The 21,568-nt window shown below is 40.2% G+C and overlaps 3 protein-coding genes across 3 annotated transcripts; all 3 read right to left on the bottom strand.

Moving 5' to 3' along the window:
• Positions 1 to 6,955: 6,955 nt before the first annotated feature.
• LOC111238987 (zinc finger and SCAN domain-containing protein 2-like) lies at positions 6,956 to 10,906 on the bottom strand. The gene is made up of 6 exons (XM_022768738.1): positions 10,872 to 10,906; positions 10,309 to 10,555; positions 9,026 to 9,125; positions 8,806 to 8,872; positions 8,472 to 8,706; positions 6,956 to 8,344 (listed from the first exon to the last, which is right to left on the bottom strand). The coding sequence occupies exons 1-6, from the start codon at positions 10,904 to 10,906 to the stop codon at positions 6,956 to 6,958; spliced, it is 2,073 nt and encodes a 690-aa protein (XP_022624459.1).
• Positions 10,907 to 11,814: 908 nt separating this feature from the next.
• On the bottom strand, positions 11,815 to 15,820 carry LOC111239014 (zinc finger protein 13-like). The gene is made up of 5 exons (XM_022768779.1): positions 15,409 to 15,820; positions 14,741 to 14,840; positions 14,545 to 14,647; positions 14,201 to 14,450; positions 11,815 to 13,841 (listed from the first exon to the last, which is right to left on the bottom strand). The coding sequence occupies exons 1-5, from the start codon at positions 15,703 to 15,705 to the stop codon at positions 12,516 to 12,518; spliced, it is 2,076 nt and encodes a 691-aa protein (XP_022624500.1). The 5' UTR covers positions 15,706 to 15,820; the 3' UTR covers positions 11,815 to 12,515.
• Positions 15,821 to 17,258: 1,438 nt separating this feature from the next.
• Positions 17,259 to 20,774, bottom strand: LOC111239013 (RE1-silencing transcription factor-like). Its single transcript, XM_022768778.1, has 5 exons — positions 20,393 to 20,774; positions 19,611 to 19,662; positions 19,381 to 19,489; positions 19,038 to 19,287; positions 17,259 to 18,859 (listed from the first exon to the last, which is right to left on the bottom strand). The coding sequence occupies exons 1-5, from the start codon at positions 20,687 to 20,689 to the stop codon at positions 17,492 to 17,494; spliced, it is 2,076 nt and encodes a 691-aa protein (XP_022624499.1). The 5' UTR covers positions 20,690 to 20,774; the 3' UTR covers positions 17,259 to 17,491.
• Between the last annotated feature and the right edge of the window lie 794 nt (positions 20,775 to 21,568).

Below are 21,568 nucleotides of genomic sequence, written 5' to 3'. Positions count from 1 at the left end.
TACAGATAACTGTCTCTGTCACCAGCTGGCAGTGTCACAGTCACTTGGGGGTTTCTGTCACCTCTGATTTTCTACAGACTGCTGCTCTACACGTGTATGCTCGTGAGTAACGGAGTAATTAACATTTAAAAGGTTGATTAAAAAGTTTTTGATTCAAATGACTGTAACTCGGCGTTGGGAGGGGAACAGGAAGCAGATGTCAGATCACAAACAAGAACCATACTCTCTCTGTCTGTCTGTCTAGCTTCCCTTATCCAGGGAAGTTTCTCTCCAGTGATAATCAAGTTGAAGTGTAAAGAGGGCCGGGGGAATGATCGAAAATATATTTTTTTGTTAAATTTGAGCTATTTTGTTACGCATTTCTCACATTTTATAGCACTACAAACTGTGCAAAGAAGCAAGTAACAGCAAGTAAATATAGTTATGAGGATCCGACACACTTGAAATAATATGACATGGAAAATGTGGTTTATATGACAGATATCTCAGCAGCTTTAGTGTCATTATTCACCTCAGTGCAGTGTATTAAACAGGAGTTATAACTCAAATGGTTTATTTAATGCTGTCTCTTTTTCTCTGTTTCACTTATGGTGCATTAGTATACAAACCACTGAATGCTAAATGTTTTTATATTATGAATATGTCACGAAGTGACTCTTTCAGTATCCTTAATGCAGCTTTTTTTTTTTTCTTAGTGCCAAGGAGATCAACAGGCAGAGGAATGCTGAATGAATGCAATATGCTGGAGGTCCTGTGTGTTGATATTATCTGTCAGGTATCATTAGTTTTACAATGGAAACTTCAAGCCAAAGAAACATCAACTGTTCAGCCATCCATGTGCACTTTAAATATGCAGCCTGTTGCCTTGATATGAAACATTTAAAGCGGGATCTGTCTGAGTAAATCTCTCTACTGCTGCTACGAAATGTAATATTTCAGTGACATGAATAGATTAGATAATAATGAAATTAGCAGCAAACACTGTCAGCTATCAAAACTTCTTGCGAAGCTGTTAGTGTTGGTGTGCTCTTTTGAACGAATGCTGCTAAATGCATGCATGTACATTTACATATTTGTATTGATGTTGCACACACCTATCTGACAAGCACAGATGCTATATGAAAAGTCGAAAAGTGTTGGTATCGTCTGTGGATTTAAATTCAAAACTGACAACAGTATGGATTTTTTCAGGGGCCCACTATCACCAAATTTATGCTCATCTCTGAATAAGATCTAACACTTCTCCCAACTCAGGGAGAAAACTTGCTGACATCCTTGACACACCACTCAGTCCCTGCTGTTTTGGATTGACGATGCCGCGCTGTGGTAGAGGGCGCAAACTAATACTTGCCACTCAACCAGGCTGGATAGCAGGAGACGAGTGATTGCACTGTTGATGGGGGTAATTCTGCACAGATAGGGGGTGGAAGGAGGAGGGGAGGTTTACAATAAATAACAGAATACAAATACTGTGTGATTGATAAATACCACATGACAGTACTCTGTCTTCTCTGTCAGAGTCAGCGGAAGAGGAGGCCATTCTGAACCGATGAATGACAATGAAAATTGCTGCAGTGAAACTTTACACAGAAAGAGATACACAGAGGAATATCTTTGCAAGAGCCTGGACAGTTAGACAGCAGAACCACATTTTTTCATATCATGGGATCTTGAAACAGTTCATGTGAATAATTCCTCCAGAAAATTCTCAGCTTTTGGGAAATATGGTGATTTAGATGAAAAGACTGATACCACTCTTGCATCTACAGCCAGCAGCTGATTAGCTTAGCATAAAGACTGGGAGCAGGGGGAAACAGCTAGCCCGGCTCCGTCCAAAGTTAATAAAATCCACATATCATAACAGACAATCATTCCCTGGTAACACACATATAACTTGTAAATTAGTGGGCCTTCGGATGTGCTGGTAGATTAATTTTGTTTAATTTGGACAGAGCCAAGCTAACCGTTTCCCCTGTTTCCAGCCTTTAAGCTTAGCTAAGCTAACTGACTCCAGCTTCATATTTAACAGACAGATGTCAGCGTGGTATCAATCTTATTATCCTATTCCTTTAAAAGACAACATTAATTGTAATCAAGTATCATTACAGGCAATCATTCCCTGCCTCAGCCTATTTGTAATTTCAAGTGCGAGTGTTTTTAGCTTTAGGCACAATTTATTAGATATCACTTTTGAGGTAGTCAAGTAGTTCAACCAAACAAAAAGGATTCCCGAAAACGAGTCATGCACTTCATAATAAAACACAGCGCAGAAGACAAAAAAGGAGAACAGTGCAAAGGCCAAGTGTATTTCAATAAGCAAGTAATGTTATCTGGGAATTGGTAAGTGAGAAAATGTCATTTGGCCCAGGTGGATCCACAATCTGTTTGGCTTATGACATTTGGTCGGCATCTGAGTTCCCGTGTGGGAAACCTTTTCAAATCTGATCTCTCAGGCAAATACAAAAACCATAAATGCAAAAGAGTTTTCTTGTGGCTCTGTGTGCTTGTTTATGCACTCCTTAATCTCAGCTCAAGTTATTTTACCACACTTCTTTCCCATAATGTTCCTGTCTATCTGACATGCACTGAGGAAGAAAATGAACAGAATCCGAGAATCCTAGTGGGTGAATTTATAGTGCCAAAAAATATATATTATCCTCACACTGATGGCAGCAGCTCATGCCAAAATTGTTTTCTCCATGATCCACTCTTCATCTCATGTCGGCCTCAAAGCATCAATCTACTCTTCTGTCAACAGAGAGCAGCTCAGATTATTTAACTGACATCTGAAAAAGACCAGCTTCAAATCATCACACCGAGTGAGGGAGGGCATTACGCAAGTGGACAGAAACAGCAGAATGAAAAGACAGAAAACAGAGGAAGAAAATAATACGTATATAGTCATGGCCTTATGGAAAAACAGAAATAGAAACAAGAAGAAGAAGAAATACTTGTATAATGACGTGCTTCTAATGTTAGTAAATACAAGAATTTTTCAAGCCCCAGCAGCAAACATCATGTGCGTCTCAGCTCCTATTTAATTCTCAATACACCCATACTCTTTCCGGGGTGGCTATAGGATATCTGCATGACCAGGAGGTCAAGTATGGAGAGAGTCCAACAGAGTGGGAGAGATAATGTGATAAAAACCTGCTCTCTCCCAGGAAAATACACTGGGTCCCAGGGAAGAGGAGAGGAGGAGGAGAGAGGAAGAGCAGAGGAGGAAAAGAAGACAGGCAAAAGATAAGAGAAAGGAGAAAAAAAACACAATTTGGACCCACTCAACAGACAAGCTGAGGCACTGCCAGAGAAGTAACAGTTGCCACAGTAACTGAACGTGTGTTGGAAGGATGGCTGCGATCCCACTTTATACTGCTTGAAGATCAGTCAGTGTTCGTGGCACAAGGAGGACATCTAGTGGTTTTCTCATGACTAGCAGGACACTAGTGTCACCTTATTGGAGGAGCACGAGGTCACAGCAAAACTTGAGCAGCAACTACGCATTATTTTGATTATTCATTGATAAGACAGTTATCATCCAGTTTACAGAAGCCCTGAGAGACAAGTGAGAAAAAAATTCTAGTGATCCATTTGCATAGTCTGATCTAAACTGTTTTCTCTTCTGTGTTGAAAAGGTGAAAAAAAAAGGTTCTTGCCAGGATAATCTGTTACTTGACACACTATGCACAGTAACTTGTGTTTGTGGTGTATGGAGAAATTACTGGAGTATATGGAGTACTTATAGTCCTATTAAGACTATAGGTACTTCAGCCTCTTGTGGCCGAAATGAGTATCACAACAACAAACATTCAGTCCTGACAATTATTATTGTCACAGAAAAAATTCACAAAGAAAAAAAAAATCAGGAACTTCAGACAGATTATCCTGGCAAGAACTTTTTTTTTTTTTTTTACCTTTTCAACGCAGGAGAGAAAACAATTTAGATCAGACATAGAAAATGGGTCACCTGAATTTTTCTCATTTTACCATGAAAAAATGACTGAATTAATTCATTGTCTGTCAATTGTCTAATTGACCCAGCTCTTAAAAGACTAAATAACACAGAAAAGTAAACTGCAAAAAGAGTTCAAAAATGAACAAAAACAGATGTTTTCTGTTCTCATCGGTCTGAATTTCATCTGAATTAAATACCTACAGCAGATATTTTACTGAATTTGTTTTCATTTTTTCCATTCCAGCACTAGTATTCCTTAATCCTTTTAAAAAATTGGTCATCACCAAGATATTATGTCCATCACAAAGTTCTTGACTGAGTGTGCTGACTTAAAAAGCCTGATTGTGTCCCTCTTTTATTTAGTCGCACTGTGCAAAGTTAGCTGATTCATAAAAATCATTCTAAACAGATCACTGGACCTGAGTAAAATATATAACTTGGAGGACAAATCTATCACACACGCTGTACCAGTTTCCTTTGTATGAGTTAGTCTCTGAGTTTAATTTCAGTATGTATCAAACAATTAAAGTCTTGTTAAACTAATTCTGTTTAACTGTTCCTCAAATTTCCCAGCAGGCCTATGTGACAAAATCTGGACTACAAATATGAAGCTCATTTCACATTTTGTCCTGTTCATTTGGCTCTTATCAAAAGCTAATGCAGCTGAACGGTGGATTTTACAAATGTACTGTTGAAAGCTAGTACTCCAGACAAACTGCAAACATCAAGTATTTGATTGAGAGCTTCTCATGCCCTCACATGTCAGTACACTCATACATCAGTACATCCCATAAGTGACAGGGTTTGTAGCTCATTAAAAGTCAAAGAAGTTCCTTTCATTTCTGTTTTCCAGACATAGTTAGGCCTCATGTAGATCTGCCAACCACCAGTGTGTCTAATCTACTAAGCAGCCGTGAGCTCAGCCAGCAACAGGCTGACTCTTTGCCAGAAAGCAAAGCCGAAGAAGTTTCTCCAACTCTCAGAAAAACTTGATGGGCCTTGAAGCGAGCTTAAGCACTGGCAGAGAGCAAGAGGGGATAAACATGTAAGCAGGCAGTGAGTCATTCAGGGGTTTAGATCAAAGTGGGAACTCTGAAACCAGATACACCCATGCACGTTTAAATCCAAAAACTGCAAGGTAAAGAAAACTGTTCGGTCGTCGTTATTCCTTTGGCAAGATACTACATGCACAACATCTCTCCTGAAGTTGGCCAGACTATTCTGTCTGATTTAATTATTTAAGTAAAAATGCGAATAACTTAATTTTTTTGTTTGTTTGTTTTTTACATAACTCTATAAGCTAATGGATATGGTAAAAATGACACTCAAAATGGCAGGCACACACATTTATATTTTATTTTTTATGTAAAAAAATCAGAAAACCTTTGAAGGCCCACGTCATGTATTTTGCAATTTTTATGCCGTTACCTCCAAACTGTATATATTTAATATTAGTTGCAACTATTTTCTAGTTAGTGTCTGTCTAGTATGGCAGTAAACTAGCAGAGACTTGGGAGAGGTGATTCAAAACAGTGAAGAACCCTCCAACCTTTTATTCACTTATTTCTTTATAAACCCATGTTTTACTTTCTTATTCACTTGTGTTTTAATATTCCCTCCCTGAGCCATCCTCAATGGTGCATTCAGGGAAGCTCTGAGGTTTGATCTGTCAAAAAAAACAAAGGTGACCTCTGTTGTCAGGTAAATCAAATCCAGAAGACAAACTGTGATCGAGCACCGACATCATAAAAGCATACCGTGAGTTTGGGCATTTGCTTGCATTGCTGTTCAACATCACAATATGAACGCTCAAACGTCAGATTGTCCTAAAACTGTCCAAGAGGGTGAGTTTCAAAACAGTCCCTACTCATAAACGTGTTATTTTCAGATCATGACAGCACTACGGCCTACTTTACTTCACTGTGACGGATAACCTGCTGCATATACAACTACTTTGGAGTCTCTGAAAGTTGATTTTGGTAATATACTGATGTGAAGTGAAGCCAGTGGATTCCTGAAAGAAAGCAGATCAATCCAAATACTTTGGAAAATTCAGTCATGATGTAAATGATATCAATTTGTACCTATTGAGCTAAAGCGTGCAAAACCACTGCATTTCTTAAAAAAGTTCTTTCACAGGCCACATCGGTTTTCACTGAAGCTCAGGCTGAGGAGGAGAACTGACATTTTTATGAAGACATCAGGTGGAAATATCAAACGCACCACTTGTGTCTATCAGTTCAAAGGCAAGAACGTTAAGATAGACTGAGTCTGATTTACTAGCCAACAATCAAAATTATGAAGTATCGAATTATGAAACAAAACATTTAACAAATGATTTTCTATCTGAATGCTTTTCCTTTCCTTACACACAAGACACACAACATAATTATGCAGCTTCATAGTGACTAAAAGAGTGACAGATATAAAAAAGACTATACTACAGTGCCTGGACTTTTAAGAGTATAAATGTATTTTTAGCTTGAAACTGACATCATTATTATTACAAAACTGCACATGAATAGATACATACATATTTTAAAGCAGCAATATCCTTCTTTCCAACATTTGGTGATTATCTAACCCAGATTTTCCAAAGGGAATTCGCAGTTATCTTACCTTACACTGACATTCACTGTGTTACAATGCACCCAGTCGTTGATGGAAGCCACCAAGACAAGCTAAATAACTCCTTCCATTAGCTTCACATTGATTTGGAACAATCATTGACTTTCTTAGCACTTCCTAAAAGGACTGAACGTATTTTCATAAGACATAATGAATTAAGGGCTTTTTGTATGAACTGTGTAAATAAGTGTAAATATGATCTCAGAACACTAAAAATGTATGACATTTTACACTTCTGTGTATTTTTGTTTCTCATATTCCTAACTGTTCCAGGGTTCCAGTTCTGTGTGGCCATCCAGTCGTTATTGCTCCTTTCTTATCACATCTGCTCACACCAAATTTTTTTTTCTTCTCTGTTAATTGTAAGAAATGTCAGACCATTACTTTCTTTCTTGCTCTCCCCCTGCGCTTCCCTGAGCTCTTACCACTGTTGTCACTGCTGTACCTCTTTTTCTTTGTGTCCTCTTCTGGGTGAAAATCAGAGTCACTGTCGTTTTTTGGTCTTCCTCTAGATCTCCCTGTGCTCTTCTTCGCTGTCTGCTTCTCCTCTTCTTCTTCTGATTCTTCCTCCTCTTCCGAGTCAAAGGATATGCTGCTGTCCGACCGCTCGCCCTCCTCATCGCTGGAACCAGTTGTCTTGGACTTCTGCACCTTTGATTTTGAAGTCTTAGTCTTTGAGCGCCTGTTTTTATTTTGCCCTGACAGAACCAAGTTGCCCGCTATATCTCTCTTAGGCCTTCCTCTGGGTCGGCCTGTGCTCCTCTTTCTACTTTTTGGCAAATCTATTCTCTCCTTCTGCACCTCCTCTTCTGTGTCTTGTTCTTCCTCTACATTGTCAAACTCTGAGTCTGTTCCTCTCTTACTCTCACTGTCCTCAGCATCACCAGTGTGGCTTGCTCTTTCATTGATCTTACCCTTCTTATGTCCACGCCCAGAATTGGATGCGTGGTAACGCTGGACATGACTCTTCAAGCTCACGTTGTGATTGAAGCGTTTGTCACAGTGCTGACACTTGAAAGGCCTCTCCCCTGTGTGCAGACGCATGTGAGATTTGAGATGGCTCGTCTGGTTGAAGCCACGCTGGCACACCGAACACTTGTACGGCTTCAGACCCGTGTGAACAACGGAATGTCTACGAAGATGATGTACATCCTTAAACTCAATCCCGCACACTCCACATTTGAACTCCTTTGGCACTCTGTGGTTTGACAGGTGGATGCTGCGCGCTTTACTTGTGGCAAATGTCTCTGGACAGTCGGGGCATTTATAGGGATCTTTGCTATCCTGATGGATCTGCTCATGTTTAAGTTTGTCCACCCTTGTCTTGAAGGTAACGTGGCAGTATTTGCAGGGATGTTCATACGTTTCATCATGGATTTTGCTATGAGTTTTTAGAGATGTCTCAGTGACGCATCTTTTGCCACAAATATTGCAGGGATAGGGCTTAATTTTGTGCTCACATGTGTGAGGCTTCAGAATATTGAAAAAGCTTCCACACTCTGTGCAGAGCTCGTTAATTTTGAGGCCACCAGGGGAATCAAAATCGTCTTCCTCTTCACCTTCATCTTCGGTTTCCTCCTCAGATTCCTTTCTGAGCTCCTCAGCCAGCAAAATCTCCTCCGTTGGATTCCACTCCCCGTCTGTACTCACCCCACCTTCATCACCGTCCTCTCCATCATCTGAGGGATTGCTGTCTTCATCACTGAGAGTAACGATCTCAGAGGAGACTGCACTGCAGGGGTTGTCATTTGTTGGCAATTCCTGTGAAAGATAAACAAGTTGAATTATGGTAATTGTATTTCCAAACAAAAGCACAGTGTCAAACTTGTCTGAAAATCTCTTTTCTAAATGAACTGTTTATTTCATATGAGTAATCAAATACACCTACTTTTTGGGTCTCTGGAGTTACTTCTGCAGCTGTTGGGACACTGGCATTGACCTGGCTTTTCCACTGGTTTCTGTACTCACACTGAAGACACTGTTGGTTCAAGATGATCAGTACCCCACAGGTGACCTTCTCCATCCGAAGCTTGCAGCCACACGACGGGCATTTGCGGCGAAACAGCTGGAGCAGGCAGCTTTCATTCACAACGTGCTTTCCTTCCATCTGCAGAAGTGCAGCTCTAAAATACAATTAAAATGAACTCCTGTGAGCTTCATGTTTAAAAAGCTAACCTGATTTTTCAATGTAAGAACAAATGTTGTGTAAAAGTGTAACTTACTTTTCCTTGTTCAAATCCGTATTCAAAACTTTTTGTACATTTTGGCCATGTCCAGTGGTGACAGCATCTGAAACACCAGGTGAACACAACGCTTGAGGCAGCACCGGACTTGCTTGGAAACCCACAAAATAAAGTTCAGCATCCACATGTAAAGAAACTGTTTAACAAATGAAGTAACCATTTAATATCCTATTACAACACAGTATGAAACGTTTCTTACCTGTTAAAGTATGTTTTGACTTTTCAGAGTAGGCAGTTGGACTGTTACAAGTGTCAAGGTCATCACACTGACATGCGACTTCAGTGGTTTCCACAGGCTCCTGCACAAAAGCACCAAAAAAAAAAAAAACACTTAACTGCACCATAAATGTCACTGATTGATGTTTCCATCCACAGCACATTAAAGTACCATGAGTATATATGACAGCTGTGTGTGTGTGTGCAGTGACTGAACAATGAGTGTAGTGAACAACTGCACTGTGAATGGTCTCATTAATCTGTAAATGTGTGCAGTGGGATGACACGGTCTCACAGACTAGGCACGAGTGATATAAAACATGTTCATCATACTGTGTGTGACCTCAGCAGCACTACAGGGAGAAGTCAATTGGCCATTAAGCACCTGTCAGTCCAAGCAGCAGGATCACGGAAGGACACACAAAATGTGGACATGCACTATGAGTCAGTTTATGACTATAAAAATATGTGAACAAGATTTACTTCATGCAGGCTTTATGATGTATGAAAGGAAGTGAAGGGATGCTGATTATTTTAGTTATTTTCAATATTGATTAATCTGCCAATTATTTTCTGGAATAATCGTGTTATCCTGCTCCTACACAGTGTCAGAATCACAATTTCCAAGAGCACAAGGTTTTGTCTGACCAACACTCCAAAACCCAACAATATTAGATTTGCTATAGTGTAGACAAAAGCAGAAAATTCTTATATTTGAGAAAATGGAACCATAAAACTAAATGATTAATCGATTATCAAAACAGTTGGGGATCGACTAATTGTTGAGGCTCCAGTATTGACTTCATTGTGATTATGTTATACATTACATTTAAAAGATTAATTGTGAATACACAAATAGTTGTTATCATAGCCTATGACTCTCAACGTGCCTCAGATGTGTCTCAGTGGGGTGATGTTAATTCTATGGAAAATGGAATAAAGATCTCAGAAACTCATGTATTAGACTACATTGAAACTTGTTAGTATGTCACTGCACAATGTGATAAACACCTTGACAATGAAAACCGGGACTCTGGCATTGACTTGTCTTTATGATTGATCACTTGATTATTTACTTATTCACTGAGATTAAGAGCCACTGAAAACATATTTTGTAAATAAACAGCGTGCTGCTCACAACTCCAACCATTCAGCTGGAAAAGTTGGATTTGTTTGACAGGTAGAGTGTGTGATCCTCTGATGTGTTGAGGAGGCAGGACGGGGGATGAGGAGCAGATGGTACCACAGCTGTCACAGCAGACTCACCACAGATTGTGGGCTCTCCAGAGGTTCGTCTGGCTCTGACTTGATACACAGTGATGGGACTGCACTGGGCTTTAGCTGGACCGTGCCAGTTGCAGCCAGGTCAAAACAGTCATCTGTGAAGTGTTCACTACAAATGGTGATATCAGTCCAGGACGATTCTTTAAGTCGTTGTCCATTGATTTCGAAGAGAAACTGAACCCACTCCAGTCTACTCTCTGGGTCCTCCGGTAACTTGAACCGTTGCGCACTGCGACGCGACGAATCACATCCGACGACGGAGCACATCCCGGATTTAAGTTTTGTCCCTCCAGGTTTAAAGGTGGTTGGACAGTGTTGAAGTGTAACAGGGCGGGAGGCCAGAGTGCAGGGTCGGCAGCAGCTGTAACAAGCTAGCAGCTAGCCATCTTTGCTGGTGGCTGTCGTGGTAACGGGATGGGCGGGGCTCTTTGGCCGGGTTCGCGTGGTTTGGTGTCAGGCGCATCCCGGCTTTCGATTAAATACATGAAATTGACACGAAATTGTTGTGTTTTGGTGTTATTACTTACTCAGAAGATTCTTCATACCTTTCACACGGGTTGTCGAGGTACAGGAACGCCATCTTTAGACAACGAAGACTCTGAAAGTTAAAGCACTTTTAACAGACAAACTCAAAACTCGTCAGGAAACATAAAGCCCAGTACAATGATTGTAAAAGCATTACGTGACTCATTGATATGTAATAAATCGCCTATTAACTTGATAAAGTGAGACGCCAAACAAGTGTAGCTCTGTAATAAACTGGCTTGTGCCTTAACGCAGATGCACTGGTATGCACTGATACAGTATTGACATGCAGGTCGAAGAGGACACCAGCAGGTGGGTCTGTTGAGCTTTTACACCTTTACACACACTAAACGATAGGTTCAGTTCCTAAAGTCTGCCCTAAAACAATAGGGAGGATCCCATATGAACATTTAAACAGGTTTCGTTTTTTGTCCACTTAAAGACTCCTTCCTAATGCTTTCAATGCACGTGACAGGGGACAATCCACAGTACTCATTCCATTTAAAAATGTATTAAAAAGTTAATCTGAAACTAATAGGAGGATCCTGCACCCTGGGTTGCTCAAATGAAGTGAATAAGTAACAGTCGGTTTAATTAATTTTTTTGCACAGGAGGGAGACGGCCCCCTATTACTTACACTGGAATCCCAATGGGAAGGGATTTCTTAATGGCTAGTATGAACAGGAGGAATGACTACAGCAAGCAGAAACTGTTTCAGCACCTGATTGTTTACAATCAGCCTTGGAAAACGGTGAACACATCCTTTAACATCCATCTCAATAAAGTGGATGTGAATGAAAAGCAATCTATTTTTCCTTTCACTCATATTGAGATGGAAATCTGAGATATCAAGAAACATAGACAAACAAAATCCAAACTAACTGTATAGCCTGGCTGTTGCCATTTGTCTAGGATATGGTAATATTCAAAATTCACTTCAGTTTTCAAAAGTTTATTGTGGAAGTCGAACATCATATTGGACACCTTATGTTTCACATTATGGAATAAGGAATAAGTATTTGCGTACAAAAGGAATTAGTTGTGTGAATTCAAATTATCCACCTTTAAACTATCCAGAATAATGTAGAAACTGACAGTGGGGACCACGTCATTCCACTCAAAGCGCTGTCTTGGCTGTAGTGTTACTGCAGTTAACTTGTTGTCTCTGAACTACAAAAAACAGCTGTAACATTCAGCTTCAGTTTCCCCAAAATTGTTAAAATACACACCAATCCTTCTGAAAATTGCACATATTGTACCTTCACAGAAGACAAAGATACTGAAGGGTACTGTAGGCGTACAGTACAAGTTAACTTTTGGCACTAGGAGATGTGGCTCCTTCCAAAAATTAACACATTCATATACAGTGTGTGCCCGTATTATGGAAGTAAAAGAATCGGAAATATACAACACAAAAGAACACCGGCAGTTCAAATCTGCCTAGTTTAATCTACTTGTACCCAGTCTGATCAGTTAACGGGATACAAAAGTAAAGTAAAATGATGATATCTCTTAACAGTGCAAAAGCAAATGAATTTTAAGAGACCCCAGCCCTAACAGAACATGTTTAGTTTCTCATAATACTTAATGGTTCCAATTTATCATGGGAAAAAGTTGTGTATGTCACTAAACTGTATTCCTCTTCACAAATGCCCAATGTCTCTCTAAGTGTCTTCAACTACTTGATTTTTTCTTGGTCTTCCCCTGCGCTTCCTTGAGCTTTTGCCACTGATCCGGCTGCTGTACCTCTTTTTCTTTGCGTGTTCAGCGTCAAAATCAATATCACTGTCAGAATTGTTTGGCTTTTTTCTTGATTTGCTTTTGTTGTTTGTTACTTTCTCAGTCTTCTCCTCTTCCTCTTCTTTTGAGTCAAAAGACATGTCGCTTTCGGACGGCTCGTCCTCACTTTCTTCATCATTGCATTGTGTTCTCCTTAACCTCTGTTGCTTTGATTTTCTAGTCTTACTGTTTGAACCCGGGTCTTGCATTTCTCCTGCCAGAACAAAGTTGCCTGCTGCATTTCTCTTAGGCCTTCCTATGGGCCTACCTGTGCTTCTCCTATTCTTTTTAGGTCTAGGCACCTCCTCTTCTGCATCATCTTCTCCCTCTACATTGTCGAGTTCCGAGTCCGCACCTCTCTTGTTCCCATCACCTTGAGCATCACCAGTGTCACTTACAGTTTTGTTTATTTTACCCTTCTTCTGTTCACACCCAGATGCGTGGTAACGCTGGACATGACTCTTCAAGCTCACGTTGTGATTGAAGCGTTTGTCACAGTGCTGACACTTGAAAGGCCTCTCCCCTGTGTGCAGACGCATGTGAGATTTGAGGTGACCCGCCTGGTTGAAGCCACGCTGGCACACCGAACACTTGTACGGCTTCAGTCCTGTGTGGACAATTAAGTGTCTCCGAATAGAAAGTAAACGGTTGAATTCAATCCCACAGATGTGACATTTTAATTCCTGGGGGCCTCTGTGATCCTCCAAGTGGGTTCTGCGTTCCTTATTTGTGGCAAATGTCTCTGAGCAGTCAGGACATTTATAGGGCTTTCCTTGAGTTAGGTGGATCTGCTGGTGAGTGATTTTATCCACCTTTGTTTTGAATGTAATGTTGCAGTATTTGCAAGGATGCTCATAGTTTTCATTGTGGACTCTGCTGTGGGAATTTAGAGCAACCTCACTAACACATCTCTTGCCACAGATATTGCAGGAATAGGGCTTTACTTTGTGCTCACATGTGTGAGGCCACCGTTTACTGTAAAACCTCCCACACTCTGTGCAGAGCTGACTGTGTTTGGGGGCGAGTGAAGGATATATGTCATTTTCATCTACTTCATCATCTTCATCATCAGTTTCCTCATCAGATTCATTATGTAGCACTCCACTTGGCAACAAATCCCCTCTTGGCTTCCAATCGTCATCTGAATCCATGTCCCCCTGATCACTTGATTCCTCTGTTTCATTCATGGGATCACTCTCCTCAGACGCTGTCTGTGAGAAAAACAGTGGTAAGAATAGGTATGGGTAAAATTGAACCTTTTTAAGATCTGTAGAGCACAGTTGGTGTTTTGAATATCACAGCCAAACAAACAAGGAGGTGCAATGGGTGCAGAAATGTAACTATTTATTCTATAACAACCAGCACGGAAAATAACTGCAAGTACATTTAGAATTCAAAAAAAATGATGTGATGTTTTAAATGAATATACAGACAAAATATTGTAAATTGTAGATTTTGTATATCTTTCATTTTAAAGCTTTCTTGGACACACAGTATGACAAAAAGTAAATGAGTCTCTAAAGCAGTGTGTTTGGATATGGTGCAGTATATCTGACTAGTGATGTCCTACCTCTGGAGTTACTTCTGTGCCTCCTGTCGGGTCTTGATATACAGCTGGTGGGACACTGGCATTGACCTGGCTTTTCCACTGGTTTCTGTATTCACACTGAAGGCACTGTTGGTTCAAGACGATGAGTATGCCATGGATAATTTTCTGCACCTTTACTTTAGAACCACACAAAGGGCATTTGGTGCTCAACAGCTGGAGCAAGCGTTTTTCATTCACAACATACTTCCCCTTCATCTGAAGAAGTGCAGCTCTGAAAACAAAATATAATTGAAATTATTTGAGATCCAGGTTTAAAAAGCTAACATGGTGTGATGAAAATATAAGTATAAGTTAGTCTTACTTACTTTTCTCTGATCATATCAATATTCACAATCTTTTGCAGAATCTGACCATGATCAGACATGAAAACATCTGAAGTATCGCTCGGCACTGGACTTACTGGGACAGCTGAAAATTAAATTTAACATTTATAACTCGCATGAAAATATTGAGCACATTCCCAATTCATTTTTCAACACATCACAATTTAAGGTTTCTTACCCACTGATGCCAGTCCTGATCCTTCAGAATAGGAAGATGGACTATCACATGCTTTAAGTTGTTCACAATGAGAATCAACTTGTGGGGTTCCCACAGGCTCCTAGACAAAGTAACATCAGCATGTCAGTCTACATGGGTGTTTCTGGTTGGATAAATTAGTGATGTGGAAGTATGAAAATACCTATACACCTAAGATACCTGCGATTTTTTATTTCTCTCTTTAATACTGGAAGGGGGGGGGGGGGGGGGGGGGTCAAAACTCTTGAAAAATAAATTAAACATAAATTGCCAATTAAATTATCATACTGATATAACCCTGGTTTGTCACTGTGTTATTACTTTAATAGATAATCTTATAAATATCTAACCATTCAACAAGTCTACTTGCAAAATTGAAAAACATTAAATCGACTTGACAATTATATTACTCCTGTGTCTCTGGCTTAATTACTAATAGTTGCGCCATTTGTCAGCAAATAACAGCAAGTGAAAGCACTTTTCAGTGTTACACTCTAGTGAGAATGAACTCCGATTTATTCAGAAAAACAAACAAACCATTAAGAAAATATACTGTCAACCGCACGAGTTTGTAGCAGGTCTGAAGTGATACGAAGCGCGTCTTTCTGTGGACAAAGTGCTACAGGTTTCACCGGTAAAAGCAGACTCACCTCATATTTTAGGCTCTCCGGATCCGACTCAAGTTCGTCTGGCTCTGACTTGATACACAGTGATGGGACAACACCGTGCTTCAGCTGGGCCGTGCCAGTCGCGCCCAGGTTTCTAAAACAGTCACCTGTGAAGTGTTCACTACAAATGGTGATATCAGTCCAGCACGATTCTTTAAGTCGTTGTCCATTCACTTCGAAGAGAAACTGAACCCACTCCAGTCTCCTCTCTGGGTCCTCAGGTAACTTGAATCGTTGCGCACTGCGACGCGACGAATCACATCCGACGACGGAGCACATCCCTCCTGCACTTTAGGTGGTCAGACCGCGTTACTGTCGACGTTTACGGGGACTGGAGTATGTGTACCCCTTCCTAGTATCAATAGTCAGGAGCCATTTCTGCTACGACGATGGCGGGTAGTGGTTGTCCACGGGGTTACATGGCGAGGTTCGCGTGGTTTGTTGTTGTTGGTGTTCTTCCTCTACTACTACTGCTGCTGCTTCTTCCTCTTCTTCGCGTTTTTAATTTTAGGTACATAGCGCAACCCACCGCACGGGAGTATGTAGAACAGGATCTATTTTGCTTTATAATAATGAAATTAAACAAGTGTATTCTATTATATAGTCCGGTGTTAACCAAGAATTATATCCCTTCCAAATCCTATTCTTCAGAACCTCTCAACCTTTCCTCGTTACACTGTATTCGACACAGGGCATCATTACATATTCAGCATTTTCAGTGATACTACAATGTTCACATACTTGTGAATTTACTTTTCCCAATAGAAACAGTATCTTATTTAAACCAGTGTGATCAACCCTTAATCTAAATAAAACTACCTCCTCTCTTCTACTTCTGTCTTTTAAGGATACTAGTCTATAGTATGTTCTGCCTTTTCTGTCCGAATTCCACTTTTCTGCCAAAGTTCTGATGTTTTTTTTTTTATTAGTGCTTTACCATCCTCTTTTCCACATGGAACATCCATTATATGCATCATATTTATATTTATATGGCTCAATCCCACATGTGCAGGTACCCTGCAAAATACCCTGAAAAATAAATATCTGTCATGCTGATATACTCCTCTTTTGTTAGTGTGTCACTACTTTAATGGATAAAATAATAAATACCTAATAACTTCACACAGCTACTTCCCTGTGTCTATCTAACAACAATATATCACAGCGCAGAAGTTTTAGGCACTAAAAGCAAAGTGAGGATGCTTAGAACTTGACATGCAACATAAAAACTGTGGATCCAGGGTAGAGAGGCACTGTGGCTGGAAATTCATGTTACTCTTAACGTAACTTATTTGGACAAGTGTGTGAACACCAAAAACTAAATTCAATTCGCATCTGTCGTATTGGATAGAAATCTGAGAGACAGATACCTTGAAGCATGAGTAAATTAAACGAAAAGCATATGTGTGGCAAAAATGCCACACACACCCCAACACAGAAAATGCACCAACTACCCCTTTTAAGCTTTGGGCTATATAATTACCAATTAAGTAATGTATTATATTATTCTAACAGCTGCTTGGCTTTGTGGCTATTTATGTAACTGCTTGTAACTACAAAAGTAGCTGAAACATTTTACAGCCCTGCTGCCACAAAAAATGTTAAAACCCACACCCAACCCTTCTGAAGATAAATGGCTCACACACATATCGTCCCAAAAGACGACCTTATAGATGTACAGAGGAACTACATTTACCTCTCCACCTAGCAGCACATGTCACCATCTTTCAGTCAGTTTATGCATCAGCCAACCGGTATTATGAAGGATAAAGCACTGGAAATTCACAGCAGAAAGGAACACAGGCACTTCACATCAGTCCTGTTTACTTTTATCCAGTCTGAAACCATGGTGCACACAAAAGTGAACAAGATTAAAAAGCATTTTGAAATCAAAGCATCAGCTTCTGATCTTTACTTAACAGTAAAAGGCAATGAAATTTAATGAAGACCCTGGCCTAAGTGAACATGTTCTGTCATGTTATGTCATTTTCTAGGAAGTCTAGTTGTGTATGAACGCACACTCTAGAAACCCAATTAATTACTAGACTGTTCATTTTAAGAATCTTCACACCACTAGATTTTTTCTTGGTCTCCGCCTGCGCTTCCCTGAGCTCTTACCACTGATCTGGCTGCTGTGCCTCTTTTTCTTTGAGTCTTTTGGGTTAAAATCCGAGTCACTGTCAGAATGTTTTGGTCTTCCCCTTGATTTTGCTGTGTTCTTTAGCACATTCTTGCTTTCCTCCCCTTCCTCCTCCATTGAATCAAAGATGGTCATGTCGCTGTCGGTCGGCTCATCCTCACTTTCTTCTTCACTGTATTGTGTTCTCTTTAACTTCTTCGCCTGCAGTTTACGAGTCTTAGTGTTTGAATCTGGACCTTCCAGTTGAATTGCCAGAACCAGGTTGTCTGCTGCATAGCTCTTAGGCCTTCCAATGGGTCTGCCTGTGCTTCTCCTATTCTTTTTAGTTCTATATTTTCTCTCCTTCTCCTCCTCTTCTGCATTCTGTTCTTCCTCTAAATTGTCAAGCTCTGAGTCAACACTTTGTTTGTTCCCATCACCCTGAGCATCACCAGTGTCACTTGCCCTTTCATTTATCTTTTCTCTCTTCTGTTCACACCCAGATGCGTGGTAACGCTGGACATGACTCTTCAAGCTCACGTTGTGATTGAAGCGTTTGTCACAGTGCTGACACTTGAAAGGCCTCTCCCCTGTGTGCAGACGCATGTGAGATTTGAGGTGCCCCGCCTGGTTGAAGCCACGCTGGCACACCGAACACTTGTACGGCTTCACACCTGTGTGCACAGCTAAGTGTCTCTGAAGAGAAAGTGGCCAGAGGAATTCAATCCCACAGATGTGACACTTTAACTGCTTGGGGCCTCTGTGATCCTCCAGGTGGGTTCTGCGTTCCTTATTTGTGGCAAATGTCTCTGAGCAGTCAGGACATTTATAGGGCTTTCCTTGAGTTAGGTGGATCTGCTGGTGAGTGATTTTATCCACCTTTGTTTTGAATGTAATGTTGCAGTATTTGCAAGGATGCTCATAGTTTTCATTGTGGACTCTGCTGTGGGAATTTAGAGCAACCTCACTAACACATCTCTTGCCACAGATATTGCAGGAATAGGGCTTTACTTTGTGCTCACATGTGTGAGGCCACCGTTTACTGTAAAACCTCCCACACTCTGTGCAGAGCTGACTGTGTTTGGGGGCAAGTGGAGGATAAATGTCATTTTCCTCTACTTCGTCATCTTCTGTTTCCTCACCAGATTCATTATGTAGCACTTTAGACGGCAACAAATCCCTCACTGGCTTCCAATCGTCATCTGAATCCATGTCCCCCTGATCACTTGATTCCTCTGTTTCATTCATGGGATCACTCTCCTCATCAATAACAGCGACAATCTCAGGGACACCCGAGTCATCTGTTGCCGCTGCCTGTGATACAATGACACAGAATGGGTATGGGGGAAAAAAACATAACAGTTTATAAAATCCAAAAAAATCCAACTGAATGAAAAAAAAGCTTGGATGCAGAGTGCTATCAACGAGTAAATCAACCTCTAAAGCAGTGTGTTTGGATATGGTGCAGTATATCTGACTACTGATGTCCTACCTCTGGAGTTACTTCTGTGCCTCCTGTCAGGTGTTGATCTTCAGCTGATGGGACACTGGCATTGACCTGGCTTTTCCACTGGTTTCTGTACTCACACTGAAGGCACTGTTGGTTCAAGACGATGAGCATGCCATGGATAATTTTCTTCACCTTTACTTTAGAACCACACAAAGGGCACCTGGTGCTCAACAGCTGGAGCAGGCCTTTTTCATTTACAACATACTTCCCCTTCGTCTGAGGAAGTGCAGCTCTGAAAAGTCATTTTTTTAATTAAAACACCAACTTGATGTAAATAGTAGGCAAAGAAAGCAAAAATGTTAAGCACAAATGAAAGAAAACTTACTTTTCTCTGATCATATCAATATTCACATTTTTTGGTTGCATCTGAAGAAAGGTATCTGTAATGTCAGTTGAACATGAAACACCTCTTGGGACAGGGCCTGCTTGAGCAGCTGCAAATTAAATACAAAGAACATATCAGAAAATGTTTCACTGTATTTCATTTGAAATAACACATAATTCTTTAACCAGTTGAAGCCAGTCCTGATTCAGAAAAGAAAGTTGGATTATCACCTGTTTTAAGTTGATAACACTGAGAAGCAACTTCTTGGGTTTCCACAAGCTCCTGCACAAAGTAACAAAAGCACAAGGTCACAAGTGAACAACAGTAAAACAGTTACAGTACCATACATTTTGATAGAAATATATGGAAGCTTTATGTGAGCACTGACTGCACAGTGTGCATACTTCCCAACTGATTGGTTAATGGCCCCATTAGTGTGCATATGAAAAAATGTAGCCCTGTTCCTCTTTCATACTGAGCATTTGTTGTATTAATATGTTTGTAAAATGCTTATTAGTGTGATTCAGGGCTTCCTGTTGTACGTTCGATACCAACTGTAACACTTAACGTCATTACTAATGTGTCTGAAATGTTTGGGTAATAAGAATATAAAGACATACAGTATGGAAACACTCACAATAAACATGGCTAACGTACTTGCACATTTCTCTTATTTATTTTCGAATTTTAGAGGAAAAATTAAGAACTTCATTTGACCCGCACCTAACACCTAACTACTTACATATGGGAGAAAGCAAAATTATTGTACATTTACCAAACGTCGCAATCTTAATACTCATGTTTTAATTTCATGTATGTCTGTATTTAATTAACAACTGACTACAGCTGAAAAAAATAAAAACAGTGTTTTGACTCAAACTGAATGAACTCTGTCCTGTATGTAGTATGTGTCAGTGCTATGCAGTACTATGCTGTGATATGTGTGAGGGGAAAACTATTGTATCCGTTTCAGAGTTGGAGCCAATAGTTGGAGCCATCACAGCAGACTCACCACACATTTTGGGCTCCCCACATTTAGCTCAGGCTCGTCTGACTCCGGCTGGGGACACAGTGATGGGACAGCACTAGGCGTTAGCTGGACCGAGCCAGTGGGAGCCAGATACACAAAACAGTCATCTTTAAAATGTTCACTACAAATAGTGATATCAGTCCAGGATGATTCTTTGAAACGCTGCTTATTGGCTGTGGCGAGAAACTGAACCCACTCCAGTCTCTTCTCTGGATCCTCCGGTAACTTGAACCGTTGCGCACTGCGACGCGACGACTCACATCCGACAACGGAGCACATCCCGGATTTATGTTATGTCCCTCCAGCTCTTTAAGTGGTCGGACTGCGTTATAAATGTTTATTAAGATCGGAATATGGACGGGACCAGCTGCTTTCCAACCTCAGCCACAGCACTAGGCTATTTCAGCCCGTCGTTGTTGCTACGGCAGCCGTGGCGGTCGAATGGGCGTGGCTGTGTGGACGAGTTCGCGCGTTTTGTTACAAGGCCTACACCGGTTGGTGTAGGTTACTCGGTTATTCTCTATCTATCTATCATTAAGACCGATATAAACAAAATAAAATAAATAAATGTAATTTTTAAAAAGGTATTGTACATTAAATCTCGAACTCCTGTTCAACAGACTCGTTATAATTTTAGAATTAATAAGGCATACAGTAGATGGGTTAGATTTTTTTTTTTTATCAACAATTGACAATATGAAATGTACTTAATAAGACTAATAGGTTGGTTGTTGTTTCCATAATGGTGTCGTTAGCTCACGAAATAATTTTGTTTGTTTGATTGGTAAAATATTTCTCAAATTTTCTCCAGAATATCAATGTAAATTTGCTTTCATAAAATACATTTTATTATTGTGTCCTCCACCTCTGAACAAAAAACACATTTGTTGCTGACATCTACAAATCCTGAGTTGTAAGAGGTTTTTTTGTTTGTTTGTTTGTTTTTTTGTTTTTTGACACTGAATATTAGAAAAATGGGAATTCCACACAAAATTTCCACATGGAGGGATTTGTATTTTACTTATTAGTAACCTACACTCGTGGCATTTAATGTCTGTTCCATTTACAGAAAACGACTCATAATGTGAAATCTGTGGCAGCTGCTGACCAGAAAATTTAAATGAAAACACCAACCCATTTAAGATTCAACTAATGGCT

Source organism: Seriola dumerili, unplaced genomic scaffold (assembly GCF_002260705.1).
Source record: "Seriola dumerili isolate Sdu_G_001 unplaced genomic scaffold, Sdu_1.0 BDQW01001821.1, whole genome shotgun sequence".
Lineage (NCBI taxonomy): Eukaryota > Metazoa > Chordata > Actinopteri > Carangiformes > Carangidae > Seriola > Seriola dumerili.
This window is presented reverse-complemented; position numbering and strand designations above follow the sequence as displayed.

Bases quoted from the DNA above. Each gene is read 5' to 3' on its own strand.
- LOC111238987 (XM_022768738.1), bottom strand. From the start codon at position 10,906: ATGGCGTTCCTGTACCTCGACAACCCGTGTGAAAG. The intron at 10,556-10,871 runs GTATGAAGAATC...GTCGCGTCGCAG, and splicing joins CTCGACAACCCGTGTGAAAG to TGCGCAACGGTTCAAGTTAC. The intron at 8,873-9,025 runs GTAAGAAACGTT...CTGGTGTTTCAG, and splicing joins GTCAAAACATACTTTAACAG to ATGCTGTCACCACTGGACAT.
- LOC111239014 (XM_022768779.1), bottom strand. From the start codon at position 15,705: ATGTGCTCCGTCGTCGGATGTGATTCGTCGCGTCGCAGTGCGCAACGA. The intron at 14,841-15,408 runs GTGAGTCTGCTT...TACTTTGTCTAG, and splicing joins CGGAGAGCCTAAAATATGAG to GAGCCTGTGGGAACCCCACA. The intron at 14,648-14,740 runs GTAAGAAACCTT...TTTAATTTTCAG, and splicing joins ATCAGGACTGGCATCAGTGG to CTGTCCCAGTAAGTCCAGTG.
- LOC111239013 (XM_022768778.1), bottom strand. From the start codon at position 20,689: ATGTGCTCCGTTGTCGGATGTGAGTCGTCGCGTCGCAGTGCGCAACGG. The intron at 19,663-20,392 runs GTGAGTCTGCTG...TACTTTGTGCAG, and splicing joins TGGGGAGCCCAAAATGTGTG to GAGCTTGTGGAAACCCAAGA. The intron at 18,860-19,037 runs GTAGGACATCAG...ATTGTATCACAG, and splicing joins GCACAGAAGTAACTCCAGAG to GCAGCGGCAACAGATGACTC.